Genomic DNA, 22977 nt, shown 5'->3' with positions numbered 1-22977 from the left:
CCACTTCCAGGCCAAGCAAAGGAGCTCCCTGCTGCTCCAGATGAAGCAGGCAAGGTCGCGAGGGATCTTTTGGGATCCGGATCTGTTTCCTCAGCCTCTCCCTCGGCTTTGCGGAGCTTCAGGCCGGTGCTGAGGGAGCCCCGACGCTGCCCAGCGGCTCGGGGCCCCTCTCCTGTCACCTGCTGCTCCTCCCGAGGGGTGCGTGCGGAGCCCCGGCCGCGTCCCTCCGCGGTCCCTGCGCCCCGTCCCTGTCGCCGCAGGCGCTGCTGCGGAGCTGCCGCCGTGTGCGGGAGGCGGCTGCGGTCCCTCTGGCAGCCGCAGCTCGCCAGGACCGGAGCGGCACCGGAGCGGCACCGGAGCGGCTGCCCCGAGGCTGCGGAGGGGACGCCGCTCCCACCCGGGCCGCGCCGCCGCCGCCGCCACGGGCGCAGCAGCGGCCGGAGCGTGTGCGGGCTGCGCGGCCGGGCAGAAACCGGGATGGACGCGGGCGGCAGGGCTGGGCGAGGCGCTGTCCCGCGTCCCTCGGGTGCGGGGCGGGATCCGTACGTGCCCCGGGCCGGTGCGGGATCGGTGCGTGCCCCGGGATCGGTGCGGGTGCGGGTCGGGATGGGTCCATGCCCCGGGATCGGTGCGTGCCTCGGGCCCGGTGCGGGGCGGGATCGGTGCGTGCCCCGGGGTCGGTGCGTGCCCCGGGGTCGGTCCGTGCCCCGGGGTCGGTGCGTGCCCCGGGATCGGTGCGGGGCGGGATCGGTGCGTGCCCCGGGCCCGGTGCGGGGCGGGATCGGTCCGTGCCCCGGGGTCGGTGCGTGCCCCGGGGTCGGTGCGTGCCCCGGGGTCGGTCCGTGCCCCGAGGTCGTTGCGTGCCCCGGGATCGGTGCGTGCCCCGGGATCGGTCCGTGCCCCGGGGTCGGTGCGTGCCCCGGGATCGGTCCGTGCCCCGGGGTCGGTCCGTGCCCCGAGGTCGTTGCGTGCCCCGGGATCGGTGCGTGCCCCGGGGTCGGTCCGTGCCCCGGGGTCGGTGCGTGCCCCGGGGTCGGTCCGTGCCCCGGGATCGGTCCGTGCCCCGGGGTCGGTCCGTGCCCCGGGCGGGCCGTGGTGGTGGTGGTGGGGCATCGCGGCGGCGCCCCCTGCCGGCCGGGCCGTGCGCGCCCCCGCTCCCGCAGACAATGGGGCGGCGGCGGCGGCGGGGGCGCGCGCGGCCCGCGGGAGGCGGGGGCGCGCGGGGGAGGGGGAAGGGGGGGGGGCTCGGCGGCGGCGGCTCCGCGCACGCGCGCGCGCGCTCCCGCCCCGCCGGCGCGGCGAAGGTTCCGGAGCCCGCGCGCGCCCCCGCCCCGCCCGCGCCGCCGCCACCGCGCCGCTGTCACCGGCACCGCCGCTGCCACCGCCACCCGGCCCCGGTGCGGACACCCCGCGCAGCCAGCGGCAGGTACGGCGAACGGCGGCCGCGGTGGGCTGGGGCGGTGCGCTGAGCCCCCGGGCGCGCTCTCCCTTCGCCGCGCGGAGAACGGAGGTGGGGGGGGGGGGAAAATCAATCAAGCCCCGAGAAGCAAAATGCGGCCGTTTCAACCCAAAAGCGGCGGGAGGGGCGTGTCCCGGTGCCGGCGCCCCGGGGCTGCGGCAGCGCCAGGCGCGGCCCCTGCGGCAGCGCGGGCGCCCGGGGCAGGTGCGGCGGGCGGGGAGCGGCGGCGGCGGAGGATGGAGCGATGGATGGATGGAGGGATGGATGGAGGGATGGAGGGATGGATGGAGGGATGGAGGGATGGAGGAGGGCGGGTTTGGGGCTTCCTTCCCGCTTTGCGCCCGTTTCGGCCCCGTTCCTCCCGGCAGGTGGGGCCGGGGCTGCGGCAGGAGGGGCGGCAGAAGCGGGGCCATGTTCTGCAGCCGCCTCGAGGCGGGAGGCAGCGGTGATTAAAAACGGTAGATTGATCAGTAATGGGAACCCGTAACGAAAAAGCGTTTCGAATTTAAAAAAAAAAAAAAAAAAAAAAGAAAAAAGGAGCTGCACACGCCCAGCCCCTAATTTTGCGTGGGGGGAAGCATTATTGAGGTCACGGCACCCCGGCGCTGCCCGGCTTTGTTGCACCCGCCGGTGCCCATATCGACGGGTTTGGTGTTTAACGTGGGCGAGGTGGGTCCCATCCTGTTGAATCCCGGCTGTTTTCCAGCCCCGGATGGGAATGCCCATCCTCGTGGGTTTGGGGCTGGGGTGGTGCTCCCCAAGCATCCCAGTGCCATGCTGGGATTGCCCTTGTCGTGCTGGAATTGCCCCCTTGTCCCTTCCATCTGCCTCTTCCCCATCTGCTGTCTCTTCTTTCTTGTCTCAAAATCCAACCAGGTGGGGCGTGGAGCTGCCCTCCTTTCTGGGTTTTGCCTTTTTTACCTGTGGTTGTTGGGTATTTCTTGATTCTAAGTCTTAACTTAGCTGGGAAAAGGGAAGTTTCCTGGCCAGGTGTTTCCAGGAGCACACACCTGCCCTCCTGCCTTGGAGCAATTCAACCTGCAAAGAGCAGAAACAGCTCCTTTCAGACGAGGGGTGGAGAGTTCTGCCTGCATCCCTGGCTGCCACATGAGCACAAGGGAGGATTGGCTTAGGGAAGATGATTTTTCCTGGTGTTTCTGACCACCTAGCAGCGCAATCCTGCTGCTGCTCGCAGAGGGCAGCTGCCATCACTTTAGAGGGAGTTTCTCCTTCCATTTGCTGTGGTACCACCACGCGAGGTGCAGCTCCATTTGCAGCGAGAGGCTGCTCTTGCCTGGAAGCGTGCTGGAAGGAGCAGCTGAGATGAGCTAAGCTGTCACCATTTGTATGCAGAGTATTCCCGAGCTTCCCCGGCGTGGATGTGGGCAGATGTTGGATGCGTGTCTGAATCAGTGGAACAAAATCTGCCGCTGACAATCGTTAATTTGTCTTGTCGAGCCGTGGCTGCCCGATTCCATCGTGGAAGGGTTTTGGCTCTGCTGCCAGTACCTCACATTTGGGCTGTTCAATGGCTTTCCTTGTGGGGTTCCGTTTTCTTGGCTTTATTTTTCTCAGGGTGGTCAATCAAAACAGGTCTCAGTTGGGCGTTTGCAGACTGCTCTTGAGGGGAGAAAAACTGAAACATTCTCTCTAGGAGTAAGAAATTGCCTTACCCAGTTATGCTTTGTTCCCTCTTGATACACTAAATGCTTGGTTTTCACCCCAAGATAAGCGACTTAAGGAGAAAAGCGAAGTGTTGGCTGATTCGCCTGTAGTTTGTAGAGGATTTGAACATAGAACCATGGATGGTTTGGGTTGCAGGGAGCCTTACAGACCATCTCATTCCACCCTCCCACCGTGGGCAGGGACATCTTCCATTAGACCAGATTCCTGCAGCCTGCCCTGCAAGCTTCCAGGGATGGGGATCCACTGGCAGATGGGTCACAGCTGATTAAAGTACTGCATTTTCTCATTCTTTGCGTGAGATGCAGGTAGGGCTCGTGTTTTGAGACCTGGGAATGCGATGCCCACCCCACAGATGGTGTCACAGATCAGAGGGATGTTTATCCTGCATCAGGGGATTAACTGGGGAGAGCAGTGGTGGGAGCTGGTGAGGAGGGGATGGGCCCAGTCCCTGCAGGTGGCAAGTGCAGGTTTTGCGTGTCTCCCTCTGTCCAGCACTGTGTTAATTATTTACAGGTCAGGCTTCTAATTTGGTCTTGCTCACCCTTCCCACTCCTCTGTATCCCCTTGCTGCCCTCTGCTTCCAGCCTCTGCCTTCCCAAGGTGTTCCATGCAAACTGTCCCTTTCCCTCTGTGCTCAAAGGACTGTGGCTTCAGGAGGACCAAGCAAATGTATTTATTTAATGTATTTTAGATATGAAAAGGGAGTGCTGTTGCTTTGTAGTTTCCTTCCCGAAAGCCATGGGAAATTCTGCTCCCCTGGCCAGACCTCACAGGATAAAAATGAGGAAAATGTGACACTGTAGCTGCCCTTTCTCTGTGAGGAAGAGCTGGGTGTAGCCAGTCAGGGATGCTCGTAGCATGCTGGCGAGGTGGGTGTTTCATCTTCTGCCTTTTGTGTTCCTCTGCTGCATTTCGGAGAACCGTGCTCCTCGTGGAGTGCTCGTTGATCTGTGTAGCACCGGAGGCTTTTTTCCAGCGTTTTCCAGGCGTGGGATTTGGCAGCGTTTGGGCAGCCCCTTGCTGGGCTTGGCTGAGCAGTCCTGGGGCTGCAGCAGCAGGGATGGAGCAGATTGCTCCCTCTTACCTTTGTGTCCCCACGTGGAATTCGGGCTCCGCAGCACTGCGGGGCTGCTGGGGGAGCCACGTTGGGGATGTTTTGGAGCTCCTGAAAGCCTGCCTTCATCAGCACGGGAGTGGCAAATCGTCCTGACACGTCCTGCCGTGGCTGCGATCCCGCCGGAGCCATCCACGCTGGGTGTGCCCACCCCAGGCTCCCCACACATCCCTCCTGGCTGGCAGAGCGTGGAAAATGGGATCACCAGGCACTGTCTAAGGGGAAATGCTCAGGGTGGCCGGTCCCTTTCTTCCCGAAAGCAAGATTATTCAAAAGCTGGAAGAAAGCTGTGGATTTGAGTTTGTCTTGAGCAGAATAATCTTATTTTGTCAGCCCAGCGTGCTGTTGAGGCTTGGCTGTGGTGTTGGTGTCCTCTGGGGCAGTGCTGCTAATTTAGCTGTAGGAATGCTCTGACACTTGATGAATGAGTCAGGGAAGAGCCAGGGCACTGCTTTCCACCTGGCTCCCAGTATTTTCCAGTTTGCTCATCTTGCTGGCTGGCGAGGTCGGTCGGCTTGTAGGCTGGCCGGGTGACTCCTGGGCTGTGTGGGGCTGGACTGAGAGGTGGGAGCCTGCAGTGCAGTGCCTTGGGCTTGTGGCAGTCCTGGGTGATGCTGGCAGGGCGTTGGGGCTGCTGGAATGTGGCAGCAGGAATTTGGGGGGGTCGTGGTTCTGCACACGGATAAAGCTGCCGACCCTGAGCAAAATGGTCGTGGCTGATGCTGCCTGGCTCCTTCTGAGGTCTGCAAACCCACGAGTCTGTGGAAAAGCACTGAGAGCCCTTTCCTGAGGCAGAGCGGGCCTCTCTGGCTGCCTTGGAGTAGCCGAGGCTGTCAAGCCCCGGGGGGATGGCTCCCCTGGGGTACCTGTCCTGTGGCTGGGTGCAGGGGAGCCCCAGCTGAGCATCCTGCCTGCTCCAGCTCAGCAGCAGCTCTCTGAGGCCTCTCCCTGCTGCTGCCGTGGCAGCAGAGCTGGGCTGCCTTTCTGGGTTTTTCTGCCAATGCAGTGTAATCTCTTTCTTCCTCAGGGGCTCTGCTGGCTTCGCTGTGGTGCTCAGACTCCAGAGCCGGCTGATGGAGCCTGGGGCTCACCCCAGGGGCACATCCTTGGGGTTGGGGGTGCTCGTCATTGAACTGGGTAGGGCTGGACCCGCGGGGCTCTGCCTGCCCGTGGAGATGGAGAAGGAAGCAATTGCAGCAGCTGCTCGGGCTGCTGATCGTGCAGAGCAGCACAGAGATGTTCCCACTCACCTGGCAGCACTCCTGGGAGGAGGATTAGGGTGAGAGGTCTGGGGCAGAGGGGGTGGGTTTGGGGAAACCTCACTGAGCACCAGGCAGGCTCAACCTTGCCAGAGGGGCAGCCCCCAGGCAGGATCGCTGCTCCTTCCTGGAGATGTGGAGCTCCTGCTCTGTGCAGTGCTGTTCCCAGCTGCTTTTTTGGCATGAGCAGCCCTCAGTCCCAAGCTGTCTTTGCAGGTCACCCCCGGAGGTGCTGGATGCAGCAGAATTGTGGCCCTTTAGGTAAACCCCTCTGGGGTGTTTAAGTTGGGCGCAGCTCTGCTGCGAGGCACTGAGTGAATCTGAGTCTCTCTTGCAGCAGGATGGATCTCCCTCCTCCATCTGTGAGCTGGAGCTTTGTTTTACACTGAAATCTGCTGGTTGTAGGCTGGGGTTTTTTTAAGCGCCTGTGGAAAGCATGTGTGGTTTACACTGGAGTCTGGAGGAGAAGTATCTGTGCCTTTAGACTTGAGTGGGTTTTCTTTGCAAGTCTAATGAGCTTGTTGCTCCTCAGAAATCAATCCACTGGTTTGTCCCTTTTCTTTCCTAGCAGACCAATTAGTAAAGGTGGTCATAGCACACAGCGTGGCTCCTGTTTCCAGTGTCTCTTCTTTAAATATCCGAGGCAAAGGAGCACCAGGGGATACCTTCTGTGCAGCTAAAAGGATTATTGCTGCACTTGGGCTAATTATTTCCATCTTTGCAGCCTCTGCGCTCTACCTGCCCTGACCTCTGTTCCTCGAGCAGGTCTGGTGTCACTGCCTGTGTGTCCTTGCCTCTCTGCCTTCCCTCAGCGCTGTCCTCCCGAGCAGGGGCTGTTCCTCCCTGGGAAGGCAGAGGGATTTGTCCCCAGGAGCTTGGACGATGCCCTCAGGCACAGGGTGGGACTGTGGGGGTGGATGATCGTTGTGGTCCCTTTTAACTGGGGATATTCCGCGATCCCCAGGGAGCTGGGGCTCAGCTCTGGGATGCTCCGGGGCACACGGCAAGGACGGAGGCTGGAGGGGACCTGGAGGGATGAGGCGCAGTCCTAAGGGGCAGGAAGGGCTGCCTTAACTCTTCAGCACTTCAAGGGAGGTGATGAAACCACTCCAATTGAGGGGTTTGAATAGCACGCTGAGACTTCCAAGGGCTTTCTGCCACTTCTCAGCGCTGCTCTCTGTGGCTCCCCCCAGCTCCTGCCCCGGGCTGTCTGCCTGGAAGTGCCAGATGTAATTTCAGATGGATTTCATCAGTGTCTCGAGTCAGTTGCTGCAGAATGAAATTCCACGAGGTGTTTGTAAATGACTCAAAAAATCTAAAGAAGCCTCTCCTGTGACTCCTGAGGCCATCCAGCTCAGCCTGTTTGTGCAGGGCTGGAGATTCACTTTTGAGATAAACCAACTGTTTTCTGCGCACTGGGAAGTCTTTGCAGGGCTGCACTTTTGAAGCCGAAATTGTAGCGGAGATGTTCAGATGGTAAAATTGTTCCCTGTCCCAGGGAACACTATCTGTGCTTTGATTAAAGGTTACTTGAATCCTGGCTGCCTTGGCGCGGCCTCGGAGCGGGGTGTGAGCAGTGCTCAGCAGCAGCTCCGCTCCTTCTCTGAGAAGTGAGAGGTCACTTCGCCTGAGCTTCCTGGGGCAGGGAGCACATCTGGCCAGCTGTGCACCTCCCCAGCCAAACCGCTGGCAGGCAGGGCTGTCACACTCGGGGTGAGGGGCAGTGATGGAGGGGCCACCGAGGCTCGTCCTGGCTGGTGTCAGGATGGGCAGAGGGAGAAGGGGCTGCTCCTGCTCTTGGTGTTAGTTTGGCTGCCAGAGAGACTGTCCCAGGAGAAGGGATAATCTGGAGGGATTGGTCCGTGTTTGTGTCCCCTCGGGGTTATGCGAGGAGCCCTTGTATAAAGATGACATTTACATCTGCAGCTGTACTTGACTTTGGTAGGGTCAGAAGAGAAGAAATGTAAGATTTGGAAATGTGGCTCGTGTTCCTGCCCTAGTGCTGACCCACCTGGTACAAAGTGCTGACTCCTCCCTGCAGGAGCCGAGTGTCCATTTCCCTGCTCAGATCCTGGTGTGATGCTGGCATTGAGTTACCTGTGTGCTTCAAGGTGAGAGGAAGCTGGGTGATGTGGCAGGGCTGGAGCTTCTCCTGCTCTCTGCTGGTAGCTGTAGTTTGTGGCGTTAGTGAGCCCAAAGCTGGGATTTAATCCAAAGTCAGAATTGCCTTTTGTGGTTGATTTTCAGCTCCCACTGACTGAATTCAAGGGCAGCCTCTACTCTGAGCAAATTCTGCCCTCTGAAGTTTCTACTTATATGTGGTTTTACCTCCTGCCTCATCAGCATGACAAAGGGTGCTGCCTGGAGCTGCCTGGAGGGATTTGTACAAGAAGCTTTTAACAATGGACGTCTCCAAATTGGACAGAAAACTACACGGTTTTCCCTCAGCATTTCCCGGTGTAATAATGGGGAGCCTGGCAGGCGTGAATAGGAAGAAGTAAGACATGTTGCTGTTGGGAGCAAAAAGGAAAGCAGGTAAAATCTGTTCAGGCTGTGGCATGGCTTGGAGTCACTGCCTGGGAGAACAGATTTAGAGAGGATGGGACCAGAATGAGGGCATTGGAACCAAAATGAGGACACTGGACAAAGGGAGTGACTCTGGGGTTTGTGGAGCCCTGCGGGGTTGTGGTGGTGGGTGGGTGATCCAAAAAGGGCAGCTGTGAGCAGGAGGATCCGTGGTGCTCCCTGGTTCTGTTCTCATCCCGAGCACCCTGCGCACCCCTGGGCACGTTCTGTCTGCCCTCCTGGCTCGTCCCTGTCTCCTGTCCTGTCCTGTCCTGTCCTGTCTGCACCCCTGGCTCATCCCTCTCTCCTGTCCTGTCCTGTCTGCTCTCCTGGCTCGTCCCTCTCTCCTCTCCTGTCCTGTCCTGTCTGCTCTCCTGGCTCGTCCCTCTCCTGTCCTGTCCTGTCCTGTCTGCTCCCCTGGCTCGTCCCTCTCTCCTGTCCTGTTCTGTCCTGTCTGCTCTCCTGGCTCGTCCCTCTCTCCTGTCCTGTCCTGTCCTGTCTGCTCCCCTGGCTCATCCCTCTCTCCTGTTCTGTCCTGTCTGCTCTCCTGGCTCGTCCCTCTCTCCTGTCCTGTCCTGTCCTGTCTGCTCCCCTGGCTCATCCCTCTCTCCTGTTCTGTCCTGTCTGCTCTCCTGGCTCGTCCCTGTCTCCTGTCCTGTCCTGTCCTGTCCTGTCTGCTCTCCTGGCTCGTCCCTCTCCTGTCCTGTCCTGTTCTGTCCTGTCTGCTCTCCTGGCTCGTCCCTCTCTCCTGTCCTGTCCTGTCTGCCCTCCTGGCTCGTCCCTCTCTCCTGTTCTCCCTCTCCCCGTTCCAGATGAAACCTGCCTGGCAGCCCCAGCTCCGTGCTGGTGCTTGCCTGGCCCCTGCCTTGGGCAGGAGCTCAGTGACCCGGCCTGCTGAGAGCAAGGTGGGGACCCAGCTGCCTGCAGGATGTGGAATTCCAGCACCGGGAATTGCTGAGCTGCATCCTCATTTCGTGGTTTTGGAGCTTACTTTGCAGGAATTCTGCTTTTTGCCCCATTTCAGTGGTAGCTGGGTTACTTTGCCAGCTCCTCCCTTCCCCCGGGCCCCTCCGGGCAGGAGGTGAAGAATGAATACTCTTTAATGGGAAGGCACTTATTAATGCTTAATCTCTCAAATATGTCACTGCTTTTGTGTCTAATAACAGGGCTTATTGTCACGGCTGTCTGAGGCCGTGCCCAGCTCCAGAGCAGGTTTCATCAGCCGCTGTTGCTCGTAGAGGAGTTTTGGAGCCCGTTTGCTCTGTCAGCATCCAGGAGCCTCCCGGTGCTTAAGTTCTTAAATGGGAAAATCCTGCTCAGGGTTGTGGTGTTTGTGTCCAGGCGAGCAGCACCTGCCCGGGGGAAGAGCCGGGGGGAAGCAGGCTTGGGAGGGAGCTGGGCGGGTGTAAAGTGACTTTTTGAGTAAGGATTGCTGGGCAATGGGGTGCTGCAGCCGGGAAAAAGGCGTGAATGGTTCTCATCGGTGCAGAGGGGCAGGGTGGGAGGTGGGTGACGCTTTTGGGCTTGCTGGGGGGAGCAGAGGGCTCCTGCCCGCCTCGGTCGGGGATGACAAAGCCGCGGCTTTAGGTGTGGCCAGAGCCTCTCCGGAGGGGCTGGCTCCATCCATCCGCGCTGCAAACAAGGCGCTGACACACCGTGTCCTCCGGCCTTTGTTTCAGCGCTGCAGACAGAGCCCTGACCCCGCCACATGAACGGAGCCCTCGGAACCCGAGAGCGGGAGCCAGATTATTTTAGGGCAGACGAGAGGCTGCAGGCAGGCGCTCCCTCCGTACATGTGACACAGAGCTGCATTTAGAGCTGCAAGAGGATGAAATCCCCGAGGAGGCTGATTGCACCTCGTTTATTTTTAACAAATGTACTGGGGAAGATTGAGCTGGAATTCCGAGACTTGGGGCAGGCTTAAATTCGGACAATTTCCCTCATCCCTGTGAGAAGGAAGCTTGGCACCAAATGGGCCAGTTCCTGGGGAAGATGAAATGCATGTGGATTATGGATTTTTTTTTAACTTTTTCTTCCTTTAGCCTTTGGGTTAAGAGGAGAAATAATGGTTTTACAACTCTTTGGCTGAATTTATGGTCCGTGTTCCCATGTGGATTGTCACTTAGTCACACTGCCTGCATCTGCTTGTGCTGCGAATCTGCTCGTCGGCCCCATAAAACTAAAATCAAGACAAGACAGATTGCTGCTTGATTGTCATCCCAAGTGGCCCAAACTGGGCAAAGACCAGCTGGGGAGAGACATCCGAGAGCTCAGTAGGGATGTTTTGGTATAAAGGTTTTTATTTGCTGTTCATCCTTACTGTAAAATCCTCGTTTGTCTTGTGCCTCAGCACGAACTGTGCTCCCTTGTTAGGAGGAATAAAGGTACAAATGCAGCTCCTGTCGGGGTTTTGTGTTAGAAGGAAGAGCTCTGGCGCTGGAATTCTGCGAGCTTGTGCAGGGGGTGGGAGACGCGACCGCTGGTGCCTGGCCAGCCCCGGGCAGTGGGATCAGCTCCTCCTGGAGCAGGGCTGGAGCTCCCGGCTGCTTTTGGGGTGCCCACCTGCTTCCCCTGGGCTGGCGAGTCCCAGTCCCCCCCTCCCTGTCGGGAAATGAAGGATTCTCTCATCCCTGCGCTCAGCTCTCCTGCTGATGCTTGTTTGTTTTCTCTCTTGAGATTTTCCAGATTAGGCTTTTTCCCCCCCCCTGCATTTATCTTCTTACTGACCTGATACAGATTTAATCTTAAAAATGGAGCTTTTCATATTAGTAAATACAGTTGTGAACATTTCAGGGAACAGTGTTTTTCTGCTGTTACACAACAACATGAAAGCAAAGCAGAAACACTTGATGAATGTCCTATTGTTTGTTGTCTTTCGGCATTAAAGAATGAAAGATGATGTTCAGGAAACACACTGTGACTTTTGACCTCATCTGAAGAGCCTCTGAGTCACGAAAAACAAAAATAATTCAGCAGAGCCAGACAGAAGCTAAAAGAGGCGTCGCAGCTCTGGCTGCAGGGTGGCTGCTGGGGGAGGACAGGTCCTGCTGGAGCCCCACAAGCTGGTGAGATCCGATGTGTTTGCTGCTTTCTAGGCTGAGGGCCCGGCGTGTCGGGAGTCATTGCTCTGTATTTGTGTTTCTCTGTATTTGTGGAGTGTCCTGGAGAGGCTCCCGCGGCGTTCCTGGAGCTGGAGCTGGGCGCTGCGGGGCCGGGGACGCTGGTGCCCAGCCTGGGTGCCAGGGGGCTGGCAGTGGCGGCTTGCTGGGATGAGCAGGGCGTGGGAGGCTGGGGGTGCCAGGGGGCAGCTGGGCTTGTCCAGGCTGGGGACGCCTGGTGCTGCTGCTGGACACCCGGCCTGGCCCTCCTGTGCCCTGGCGCCCTGGAATCCGCTCCTGCAGCCGGGCTGGGCTCTGCAGGAGGGGAGCAGGGCTCCCTGGGGAGCCTCACCTGCCTTGGCTTCCCCTGCCTGCCTTTCTGTTACTGCCACAGCGACGCCAGCCATGCTGGCGTGATGGTAGCTGGAGCAGATGGTGCCGTTGTCATCATTTTATTTTCTATAAAATGCGCTGAAACAGCTCAAAATAACTTTAGAAATGGTGGCCCAATCCATGAAGAATGTTTTCCTGGCCCTGAGAAAATCTCCTGCAACAGTGGCCACAAGGCTCTCCTGCTTTTGTCTCATCTGCCCTGGCTGGGATCGCTCACTAGACTGGAGCTGTGGCATGAAGAATCTTTCATATTTAATATCTTCATTACTGTGGCAGCATTGAATATTCCCAGAACTTCTGTCAGGGTGCAGCAAATATTGTCAGCACTGTGAAATCAAAGAAAGAGAAGCAGCTGAGATCAAAGCAAGCAATAAACACATACCTTGTGTCTCACAGTGTCTTTCTCCAGCCCGAGGCAAAACTCGGTGGGGCTCAGGTGCAGCTGGGTGGTGGCTGGTGCTGGCACAGCACCGGCCTGGCAATTTTTGCATCAAATGCAGACCACTTCACCTAGCCTTGCTGGTGCAGTGTCCAGGGCTCACAGCAGGCTGCAGGGTGTCCCAGCCCTGGCTCTGGGCACCCCTGGGTGCTGCTCTGCTGCAGCCAGGCAGGCAGAGCCGTGCTGCTCGTGCTGGGCCCAGGGCTGGGCTCTGCTGCCCAGCTCTGGCTTTGGAGCCCACGGGAGGAGCAAGAGCAGAGCCGAGGATCACAGCCTGCCTCCGACACCCGTGGATCGATCACCCTGGGGCTCAGCTCTGCCCGGCGTGGGGATTCTCACCCCCCTGCTCCTGGGGGCTGTTTCATGTGTGGCTGGCTGACAGAGTGACTTTTGGGGTGTTCCTCAGCTCTTTGCTGGGCTGAATTTCATTGCAGGGAGCTCAGGACGGGTGTAGCAGTGCTCAGAGCCCTCCCAGCGGGGCTGTGCTGGGGGAGATGGGGGGGATTCTGTGTCCACCAGCCCGTCCCTGCCTTGGGAGTGGATTGGTACCCGCTGGAGCAGGAAATAAGTTCTGTCAGCTTGTTCCTGGCCTCATATGAATGGAGGAAAGTGTGATAGCCATGAGACACTGCTGGCCACACAAAGTGCTCTGTGTTTGTTGGGTGGCAGGTGAGCCCCGGCAGGCTCCTGTGCCCGCTCTGCTCTGCCAGGTCTGTGCTCTGCTCATCCTGGCCACATCCCCCACAGTTCCACGGAGCCACTCAGGGGAGCGTGGCACCGTCAGCCAGCGGGGATGGGAGCCTGCTTTTCCTTCTTCAGGCAATGCAATCTCTCAGAAAAGCCATTTCTGCCTCCTCACGGCGTCCTCGCCAGCCCGGGTGAAGCAGTCCCTTGATGGGGCAGAACAGCTGCTGTGCCATCGATTGTCCCAATGCATTGAGACTCCAGGGGCATTTTTGGGAACTTCTTTTCCCTCTTTTCCCTCTCCCCTCATTTCTGGTGGCAGTGGGCAGGCTGGGAGAGCAGAGTCTGTCCTGGCCTCTGCCGTGCCTGGTGTTGCAGCCACATCTGGGCATAAGCCCAGCCTTGGAAAGGCAGTGCTGGGGGAATATTTCAGCATTTTCTGTTAAGTAAATAATGACTGCTACAAGCCTGAGAGCTGTCGAGCCCACCTTAAAAGCTGCAGCAGCAGGGGGGATGCTCTGATTTGCAGCAGGTTGGGCTCAGCCTGGGATGGGAAGAGTCAAAGAGAATTAGCTGGTAAATAAGATCTGCCTTCTCTTTGATCCGCTCTACGTGTTCAACTGCTTAAAGGCTTCCCAAGCAAGCAGGATTTTGGGGAGGAAGAATTTATCCCCCCACCGACCATCTCGGAGCTCAGTGAAACGCGCGACTGCAAGATGCTGTAGCAGGGGGTGGAAGAAATCCGAAGGCATCCTGGCAAATCCCTGCCAAAGAGGCTTCTCTCCCCTCTCTGCAAAGAGCCTGCTGAGCACTCAGGGCAGCCTTTCAAACTGCTGCTGCTTCCTCTTCTGCTGCCACCTAAGCCCCTCTGCTCAGAGCCCTAATCTGGCTGAAGTTAGTGGACTTAGGGGCAGCCTGAGTTTTGCATCATGTTATGGAATGAGCTGGGTGATCTGGGGGGCAGCACCTCCCTGGCTGTGGGCACCCTGAAACACCCTCCGAGAGCTCACGGGGAGGGCTGGGGTCTGCGCTGGCCTTGGAAGGGCTGGTGGGGTGAGCCTGGCCAGAAGTGAGGAGGAAATGAAGAAGAAAATCAAGGAAGGAAGATCCATTTAGTGCCTGGAGATGCTGCAGGAGGGAATGGAGCTGCTCAGGTTTCGGGTGAGGTGAAGGTGGAGCAGGTCACAGTTGTTTTATTTGGGCACAGTTATTTTATCTTGCAGACAAACCCACTCCCCACTCCTGCAGCTCAGGCCGTGGGCTGGGGTTTTGTGCTGGATAATCTGGTCTCTAATTGCTGCCCTGCTCCGAGGCAGCTGCTGAACTGGGCCTAAGCTGATTTGGGATGGCAAATTCTGTTAGTTTAATTCTCAGCAACCCTGAGGAACTTAGCAGGATGCAAGTGAGTGTTCCTTGGCTTTTCTCTGGCCGGGAGCCTGCTCTGGAGACCCCCGTGGTGTCCCCTGGCCGTGGGCAGGTTCTGCAGGGTCTGAGAGGGACTCTGAGGAATGGATGTCCAGCGTGAGTGATGAGACTCCTGTGCCCCAAAAGCTGCTCTGCTCTGAGCCCAAACCCATCTCATGTCTCTCTGAACAGTGTCCAGCTCCTGGGGAAAGGGGCAAAAGTTTAGACCTTCAAGGAGTTACTTAAACTATAATAAATATAGAAAAATCATAAAAAGAAAAAAGGAAGCATGCATTTTGGAGGCAGTTTCTTTTGCAACTCTGTCCTATTGCTCCAAGAGGCATTTATCTGTCTTTGAACCTCAAAGAAGTTTTCTGTCCTCTTGACTAGATAGCCTGAAATTCCATGTAATTTCTCAGCTCGCTGCATATTAGTGCCTGCAATTAATGAGATCATCGTCCATATTCCTTCCTCTGTCAGCTTCTGGGAAAAACACTACTTGGAGAAGTACACAAAGGAGATGAAAAGGAAGTTGCTTATGAATTATGAAGAGCCTTTCAGGCTGATGTTGTTTCACGGTGCTGTCACTCTGTTTTAATTATGCAATTCAGATGGAATGATGCTTTTTTAAAGCCCTGGTTGTGTTTGATCACCTTTCAGAGGTAACACTTAGCTCGTGTTTGTTGAATTTTCATTTTTAACAACAAGAGCCAGTGCTTTGTGCCCTTTCTGATTAAATAACGGGGAAGGAAGATGCTGAGCAGGAGACAATAGCCAGGAGGCTTGGGAGTTACCTGGGTGATCATTTGGGTATTTTGGGGTTATTCTGTGGCTGGCATGAAGGGTGGAGCTGCTCGGTTGGGCTCAGTGGGTCCCAAACCCAGCCAGCATCTCTGCAGGCCTGCACTGTCCTGCTGCAGTGTTCCTTTTTGTGTTTGCTGCCAAGGCCGGGTTTATTTTGGGCTGGGCTGTGTAAATCGAGCCTCTGCTCCAGCCTTGTGACCCCGGGCTGGTCCCTGCTCTGCTCCCGGGGCCGTGCCCGCCGTGCCCCACTCGGAGCCTGGCACGGAGGGCTGGGGGAGGCTGTCCCAGATGTCTGGCACAGGTTACACATCTGGGTGCTCCCAGCTCTGCCCTCTGCCCCTGCCCTCCGTGGGGCACCTTGCTCTCAGCTGGGCTGCACCTGGGGTTTATCTCCCTTCCACTGCAGAGAAACTTTTGGCCAAAGGTGTGCGAGTTTGGGCTGCCTGCCTTAGCGTGGGCTCTGAGCCCTGCCGGGCAGAGGGTGCTGGGGGCTTTCTGTGGGTTTTTTGGGTTCCCAGGGGCTGCAGGGTGGTGGCCCTGCTGTGCTGCTGGGCTGTCCTGGCCGTGCCCAGTCCTGGTGCCTCTTTGGTGGCCGGGCAGGAATCGCTGCTGCAGACTGGACGTGGGGCTGGGGACGAAGAGCAGCTTTGGGGTGACCTTGTGTGGCCTTCCAGCATCTGCAGAAAATGGGAAACACTGGGAAATACTTCCAAGGACCTGCAGCGACGGGACAGGGGAATGGATTCAAACTGAGAGAGGAGGTTTGGAGTAGATATTAGGAGGATGCTCTTCCCTGGGAGGGCGGGCAGGCCCTGGCACAGCTGCCCTGGATCCCTGGCAGTGCCCAAGGCCAGGCTGGATGAGGCTTGTCCCAACTTTCTGGGACAGTGGGAGGCGTCGCTGCCACGGCAGGGTGGCACTGGATGGGCTTTGAGGTCCCTCCCAACACCAGGAGGGCTTCAGGTCTGGAAAACGAGAGGTTTGGAGGAGCTGTTAATGATGGGATAGGCTGTTGCTTTTTAGATAGTGTCCCTGGTTAAGGAGAATAGTTCTGCTGGGGATGGATAAGGTTCTTTGGGGGGTTTGTGCTTTATCTGCCATGCAGAGGGTGCTGTTCAAGTTTTATCTCTGTGCAGCTTTCTTTGCTCTAATTATGCATCACTGAGCCATTGCTTAAAGGCGGGGCTGGTTTTACACTTTTAAGCATATTTTAGAATTTTTTTTTCCCCTTGATGTTATGTTTTTCTCTGAGAGGGATTTCCCCTTCCCCCACTCAAAAGGAAAAACAAAGAGGATTACCATTATGGACTTCTTTCAGAATTTTCATTCCATCCTTGAGAATTCGAATCTAGAATCTGTCATTTTAATAAGATTTAAATTCTCTTTGGTCACATGAATTCATGACCTGAGTGAAAACCCAAGGCCAAGCTGAGGCTTTCCTCCCTCCCTGTCTCTTGGCTCTGGTGCCAGGTGGTTTTGTTCCCCACCAGGGCACTCGTGGAGCAGCAGGAGGACGCTGTGCTCCATCTGCTGGGAGATGTTTCTGCTCTCCAGAGCGATCCAGGGTCCCCTGAGTGTCTCAGTGATGGACCTCCATGTTTTGGCCATGCTTTTTTCCCTGTAAGAGGAAGGCAGCTCTTCCTCTCTGTCTCTGAAAAATTGATGGCTGCATCCCCCCGAGCCCCCCGAGCTGCATCGTGCGGTGCCATGGGGGGGTGGGGGCTGGCCCTGCCTGTCCCTGGGCAGCACAGGCAGGGCACAGCACCCCAGTGCTCTGCACAGCCCTGGCCCTTCCTTCGTGCTGGAGAGCCTGGCACTGGCTGGCAGCGCAGGCAGGTGAGCAGCAGCCCTGCCCGCAGCAGCCTCTGCTGAACCCCAGCACTGCTGCAGCGCAGGGGCTGCAGCGCTGCATGCCCGGAGAAATGCAGGGACTTCCCCAGGCTGCATGCCCGGAGAAATGCAGGGACTTCCCCAGGCTGCAGCCCTGCATGCCCGGAGAAATGCAGGGACTTCCCCAGGCTGCATGCCCAGAGAAATGCAGGGACTTCCCCAGGCTGCAGCCCTGCATGCCCGGAGAAATGCAAGGCCTGATGTAATCAATATGACCCTTTGAGCACTAGGAGGAGGGCAGCCATATGTCCAAATAATTAGGGCCCACTAATTAGAGCAAAAATTAGGTACTTAATTCTTTCTTATTTTATACCTCCATTTTTGTGGGTGATTTCATTCCAGTGCAAGCTCTCCAGCCTCCTTGGTTCTCCAGTGCTGTCAAATGGCTTTGTAGCTGTCTAAAGCAGTAATTAAATTGCAGAGTCATCTTGCTAAGGCTTAAAAAAAGCTGGCTGAGAGATCTGGTTACTGGCCCTGGAGTTTCTCTTGTGTGGTTCCATACATCCAGTTAATTTATTGCCAGCACACAAAACCACAAGTTTCCTCCTTGCTGCTGGTAACCTGAGCTCCACTGCTGGATTCAGCAGGCCCTGAGGGTCACGGCAAGCATGTGATCACACTAAAAGCTGATTATTAATCACTGCCAATGGCTGTAATCATACCAGCTCTTAGGAAGGCAGCTGAAAGCACTGTCTGTCCACCCGGCGTGGAGCAGGGGCAGGTAATGGTTGTTGGAGACTTCATTTCCTCTCACAGGTCAAGGCAGTTCGGAGAATCAGCTGGGAGGTTTGGCACCTTTCTTCTCCCACCCCAGACCTGTTTGCTTGGCCCTGTGCTGTGGTGGGGCTCTCTGAGCCCTACAGGAAGGGTTTGGGGTTAAAGCAGGGGCTGTGCTGTCCCCTCTCAGCCACAGCTGAGCGAGACCCTCTCCTCTGAGAGTCCAAAATCCATCTCTGGATAGGCCTGGTGTCCCCCCTCTGCCGCTTTCGGATGGCTTTGAAGATGTGTGTCCCTGCTGGGTGTCTCCACAGGGAGGTGAGGATCCCTTCCCACAGCAGCATCACACCTCCCCAGCAAATGCATCTCTTGGGGGACTGGTTAAACTGGGAAATGCAGAGTTTGGAGCACCAGGAGCCAGTCAGCACAGCCTGCTGCTCGCAGGGAGCTCCTGGGGTGAAGCTGTGTCAGGGCAGAGTCCTGGGTGCACCAGGATGCTCTTTTTCCTTGGGACATCTTAAACACCCGTGGAATTTGAGTGCAGCTGGCAGGAGGTGCCTCTGTGATTGTTGTGAGGGATGCAGTGACTGGCACATGCTTTTGCCTGTGCAGGAATGGCCAGACCTTCCCTTTGCTGCTGCTGTGACAGGTTTTGCCTAATGGGTGTTAGTTTTTACTCTCCTTTCCAGGTACCTTTGCTGAGAGGTGGCAGAGCAGCCTCAGGACACCACCATGATGGAGGATCACGCACCTGGCCAGGAAAAGCACTTCTCATCAGGTGAGCACGTCCAGGACGGGGTGGAGGACCTGCCTGGGCCCCTGCTGAGGCAGGGGGAGAGGCAGAGCAGCCAGGGGTTCTGGTGGTGCCAGGGCTCCTGGCAGGGACGCTGTGGTCAGCTGGCTGCAGCCATGGCACCACAGGGAGCCCACGGGGTGCTCCACGTGCACGGTGGCAGCGAAATGCTGCTCGTGGATCTCGCTGCCCACTGAGCAGAAGAACCCCAGACCAGGGACGATCCCACTGCTGCGGCTTTGCAAGTGTGTGTTTGTGTTCACTCCTCAGTTTGCTAAGAAAGCACAGCACTTCTTTTTATTTGGGGTCACAGCTCGAGGGTGCTGCTTGCTGCCTGCCTTCCTCACCTGCACAGGGACCTGGGGAGAACTGAACAGAGAGCTCTGGGCGTGGGGGCCATGCTAGAGTCTTCCTCACCATATTTCAGACCTGCATTTCTTCAGAAGCTTTTCCTTTCTCATTCCACCATGCTCCACAGCTGAGCTTGGAAACCCGCACTGCCCAGCAGACCTGAGGGGACTCACTCCTGGCTGTGCTCCATATAAACATCATCTTAATTTCCTTTTCTTGAGGTGCTTTGGACACCTCTTCGAGCAGATAAATGGATGGCCTCTGTCCTGGAGAGAATCCAGAGCATCCATTCATCCAGTAGCGCATTGCGGTCCGGCAGCTCCTCTCAGCTTGTGAAACATCACAGGTTCCCAGGGATCTCACTTCTTCTTTTCCAAATCAGTTTTTCCAGCTCTCATTATTTGATTTGCCTGCACCCTTGCTGAGAGGAGACTTGTGCCTCTTGCCCTGCTCTTCCAGAAGACTTTTGCCACGGTTTCTTGGCACAGAATGCTGTCCTGCAGCAGCCCCGTCACAAACAGGGGCTGGTTTGCAGTCCTGGGAGTGCTCAGCCTGCTCTGGGAGGGAGAGGACAACAGGGGCTCAGAAGCTGCACATCTTTCCTCCTTACGTTGCCGAGATCTCCTTGCCTGCTTGTGTCATGCTTTGCTGTTTCTGCCTGCCCGGTTCACTGGGCTTTTCTTTTGCTGGTGGGTTTCCATTTGTTCCTTTTAGCGCTCACACTGGTGCTTTTGGTTGGCATTTCCATGCTTTGCTTGCTCTTGGCTCAGGTGGTTTTACTCTCCAGCTGCAGCTTCTTGCAGCTGTGGATCACAGCTGGTAACCCCCAGGCCCCAGCTCTTAGCCAAGGACCTGTTGTAAGTATGTGAATGTTTTCCAGGCTATCCCCTTCAGATACCAGTCGATGATGGATCGGATGAGCCTGTTTCTGAAACATCTGACGCTAAGAGCACCCCAACTACGGAAGGTGGGAGCTCTTTGACTTTCTGCTTTGGGACCATGCTGGACGGGGTCGTGGTAAACCTCGCCACAGACTCCCCGTGCCGTGTCCTGGGGGTTTCTCAGGAGGAGAACCCCTTTGTTAGTCTCATCACTAGTGGTGTTGGCTGTGCTGCAGAATGAGATAATGAGCCCCAGAGGTGCAGAGTGGGCTGCAAAGCAGGAAAGGTGAATTGTTCCTTGCAGCTCAGGAAGCTGCTGGTAGTTTGCTTCCTGCAGCCTTTACAGGGGCACTGCAGGGCCCTGGCAGAGCAGCCAGGAGCTGCTGTGTTGAGTGGCACAGGTTTGTGTCTGTGCTCCCCAGGTCCTGACTGCCTCGTGGGTAGAAAGGCTCTAACTCCAGAGTGGTCTAGAGACTTGTTCACTGTTGTAATTACCTTCACTTTTTGCCTTCCTCTGGCTGCTTTAATCCCAGGAATCTGCCTTTGGAGACTTGAGGTAGAGGCTTTAGCTTGCAAAATTGTTCTGAAAGGAAGGAAGGGTGGGCAGAGATGCTGAGCAGTCCCAGCCCTGTCCCGCTGGAGGCGTGGGCTGAGCGATTGTCGGGAAAGTGCCTCAAGAAATCAGGACATAAAACCTGTCTGGCAGGAGGGGATTTTGTCCTGCTTTCCAGCCGGGCTGGGGCTGCAGGATGAGCAGCCACCCCTCTGGTAGGTGGAGCTGGGTGTCCCTGCGTCCCAGAGCACGGTGCAGCCACTTGGGGTGCTCCGTGCAGCTCCAGGGGAGCTGCTGCGTGCTGCAGTGGTGGATTTTTGGACAGAAGCGTAGGGAGCGTTGTGTGGCAGGGGCCAGCTCGTGGTGTCCCTGTGGCTCTGGCTTTGGAGCCGTGCTTGGCCGTGAGGGAGCCGAGGGCTTCTCCGGGCAGGAAGTTCTCCAGGCCTGCAGAGGGCTTTGCCTCCCAGCAGCTGTGTGAAAGCCGTGTTGTTTTGCAGATGCCACAGCACCTTTAGTGGAGGAAGGAGACCACGAGGATCAGGGTGGTGCGGAACAGCACGGGGAGATCCCAGAAGGAACCACAGGTGAGGGAGACCAAGGTGCAGCTTCATCTCTTGCTGCAGACAGAGCAGAGAGCTGGACTGGTCGGTGCTGTGAGGCAACACCACGAAACCTCTCGCAGGGATGCTGCTCCCAGCCCTGCTTCCTTCTTCTCCAGAGAATTCCTCTCTCAGAGCTGTCCTCTTGCCTTCCCCGTCCTGGGGGGGAACTCACAGCCTTTTCTTCTCTCTTTCTCTGCTCCACACCTGACCATCCTTCTGTCTGGTGTCTCTGTGGTGGCTTTGGCTCCCACCTCCAGGCTCCTCTCTGCAGATCCGGGTCCTTCCCGTGCCAGCAGCCCCTGGGTGCCTCCTGCAGCCCCTGGGTGCCTCCTGCAGCCCCCGGGCTCTGCCCAGCCCTGGCGGTGTCTTTGGAGTGGCAGGTGGAAACCAGGCCACTGCAGCAGTGCTTTTAAGGGTGATGCAGAGCCAGTGAAGTGACTAATTCAGCCTGAATGCCCTGTGGGCAGCCACTGCACCTGGGCCTCGTTTTCCAGGGAAGGATGGGGCCTTCCAGAGGCAGAGCAGGGAGTGACTGTGGCAGTGCTGTGTGTGGGAGAGCAGGATGTGTCTGAAAAATGAGGACGTGTCCCCTGTGCCATAGCCAGTGGCTTTCCCTGGAAGCATCAGGCAGGACCTGAGAAAAGCAGCGGGTAGAAAAGGGCTTCTGCCAGTGCCAAGCACTGAAACAAACTCACAGCAGTGGAATTTCTGTGCTACATCTGGTCCCTGAGCTGCTGGTGGAGCCCTGGACTGAAACACGGAGCCTCTGGTGCAAGATCTGACTGTCCCAGGCAGCCAGTGTATCCTGAACTGCTTGGATAAAAATGAGGAAAACAGAGAAGAAGTCCTAGTTTGACTGGAGAACTGAGGCATACCAATAGAATTGTTTAAGCTAGTTTGAAAATAGTCATAGAATAAACTGAAGAAATGCTGAGGAAGACAAACCACCATCACTGTGAAGAAAACCTTCTCTTATGCTTCTCTGATGTACCTGTAGTCCTGAAGTTCAGGATTTCTCTATAGATTTGTATCAGGCTTGGAGTTACTGGTCTCAGCCAGCCTTGGCAGGGCTCACAGGTTGGTCACAGACACAAGAAGTGAGCTCAGGTAAGAGACGTCCATGGGCGTGCTGCTGGCCGTGTAAAGGCCACGTGGGGGTAGAAGAGGATCTACATCCACAAGTTGCCTTGCTCCTTAACAGCCTGTTTTCTGCCTGGAAGAGCTTGTGCTAACCTGCCATTTAGGATGTGGAAGCTGGTGAAACACTGCTCTGGTCTGTAGAGCAGGGGCTGAGCAGACCCACCCGGGTCCTTCATCGGTGTGGGGAGATTTCTGCCCTGCTGCAGAGATCCTGCCCGTTCTGCTGGGCAGCCTCGGCAGGGAGGTAAATTCATTCTCCAGGCATGTGCTTGAACTCAGCTCTTATTTTGATGATGTTTTTCCCCTTCTTTCTCTGCCTGAGCAGCTGAAGAGGCGGGCGTAGGAGCCACTCCCAACCTGGAGGACCACGCTGCAGGAGATGCCACTCAAGGTGGGTGAATCGTCTCTCACTGGGACCAGCTGCTGCTGCCCACGCCTGCAGAGGGCTGGTGGTGGCTGGGGAGGTTTGTTCTGTGAGGAAACGCTCTGCTCTGCTCAGCAGCTCTCCCTGTTCCTGGCAGAGGAGGGCCATGCACACCTGGGCTGTTCCAACATGCTCGTTTCAGGGAGCTGCAGCTCCTCGTGCACCAGATTTCCCTCTCAGATGGCCAAAGTCACGGTGCTTGTTTGTCCAGCTGCAAAGCCAGTGTGTTCTCCAGGCTGGAAAAGCTGCTGGACAGAGCTGGGATGTGCTGTGGCCAGAGGAACTGCTCAGATTGAGCAGAGGCAGTGCAGGCCTTGTGCTCACACATGAAACCAGCAAATTCTTTAATTGCTGTGACTTTCTAAAGTAAAACAGGACTCAAACCTACTCACTCATACCCTGACTTCAGCACTAAGGGATTTTCCTCCTCATCCCAGTCTTGGGGAATGTGAGTGAGGAAGCCAGACACAGTGGGCAGCGAGTGTTCTCACAGCATTCATTTTGTGTCTGCTTCGAAGGGCTGAAAATTATCCAGGGACCATCTGGCTACCTGGAAAGTTTCTCTTGACTCGCCTTAGTTCAGACTTGATGGAAAATTGGTTCCCCAAAGCCCCCAGTGCTGGCTTAATTCCATGGGGCAGACTTGGGGCTTGAGACTCCCTGTGATGCTTCTGTCCTGCCTGCACTGCACACCACAGCACTAATTGAGTGTGCTGTTTAA

The 22977-nt window shown here is 56.8% G+C and overlaps 1 protein-coding gene across 20 annotated transcripts in view; it reads left to right on the top strand.

Moving 5' to 3' along the window:
• Nucleotides 1-1288: 1288 nt before the first annotated feature.
• The window catches only part of MAPT (microtubule associated protein tau), a 40555-nt gene continuing 18866 nt past the window's right edge, over nt 1289-22977 (top strand). For 12 of the 20 annotated variants that reach the window (XM_077788366.2, XM_077788365.2, XM_077788363.2 and 9 more), the window contains exons 1-5: nt 1289-1426; nt 18202-18290; nt 19537-19623; nt 20588-20674; nt 22158-22223. In XM_077788366.2, the coding sequence (XP_077644492.1) occupies nt 18245-18290; nt 19537-19623; nt 20588-20674; nt 22158-22223 (286 nt within the window). In that variant the 5' untranslated portion in view covers nt 1289-1426; nt 18202-18244. Of the gene's footprint in view, nt 1427-3357; nt 3451-11035; nt 11149-18201; nt 18291-19536; nt 19624-20587; nt 20675-22157; nt 22224-22977 lie in introns of those variants that run through there. The other 8 variants (XM_077788362.2, XM_085561639.1, XM_085561649.1 and 5 more) reach the window with 6 other exon arrangements.

The sequence above is a fragment of the Lonchura striata genome, chromosome 27 (assembly GCF_050655825.1).
Source record: "Lonchura striata isolate lonStrDom1 chromosome 27, ASM5065582v1, whole genome shotgun sequence".
Classification (NCBI taxonomy): Eukaryota; Metazoa; Chordata; class Aves; order Passeriformes; family Estrildidae; genus Lonchura; species Lonchura striata.
The sequence above is the reverse complement of the archived record's forward strand: the minus strand, read 5'-3'. Positions and strand labels throughout refer to the sequence as shown.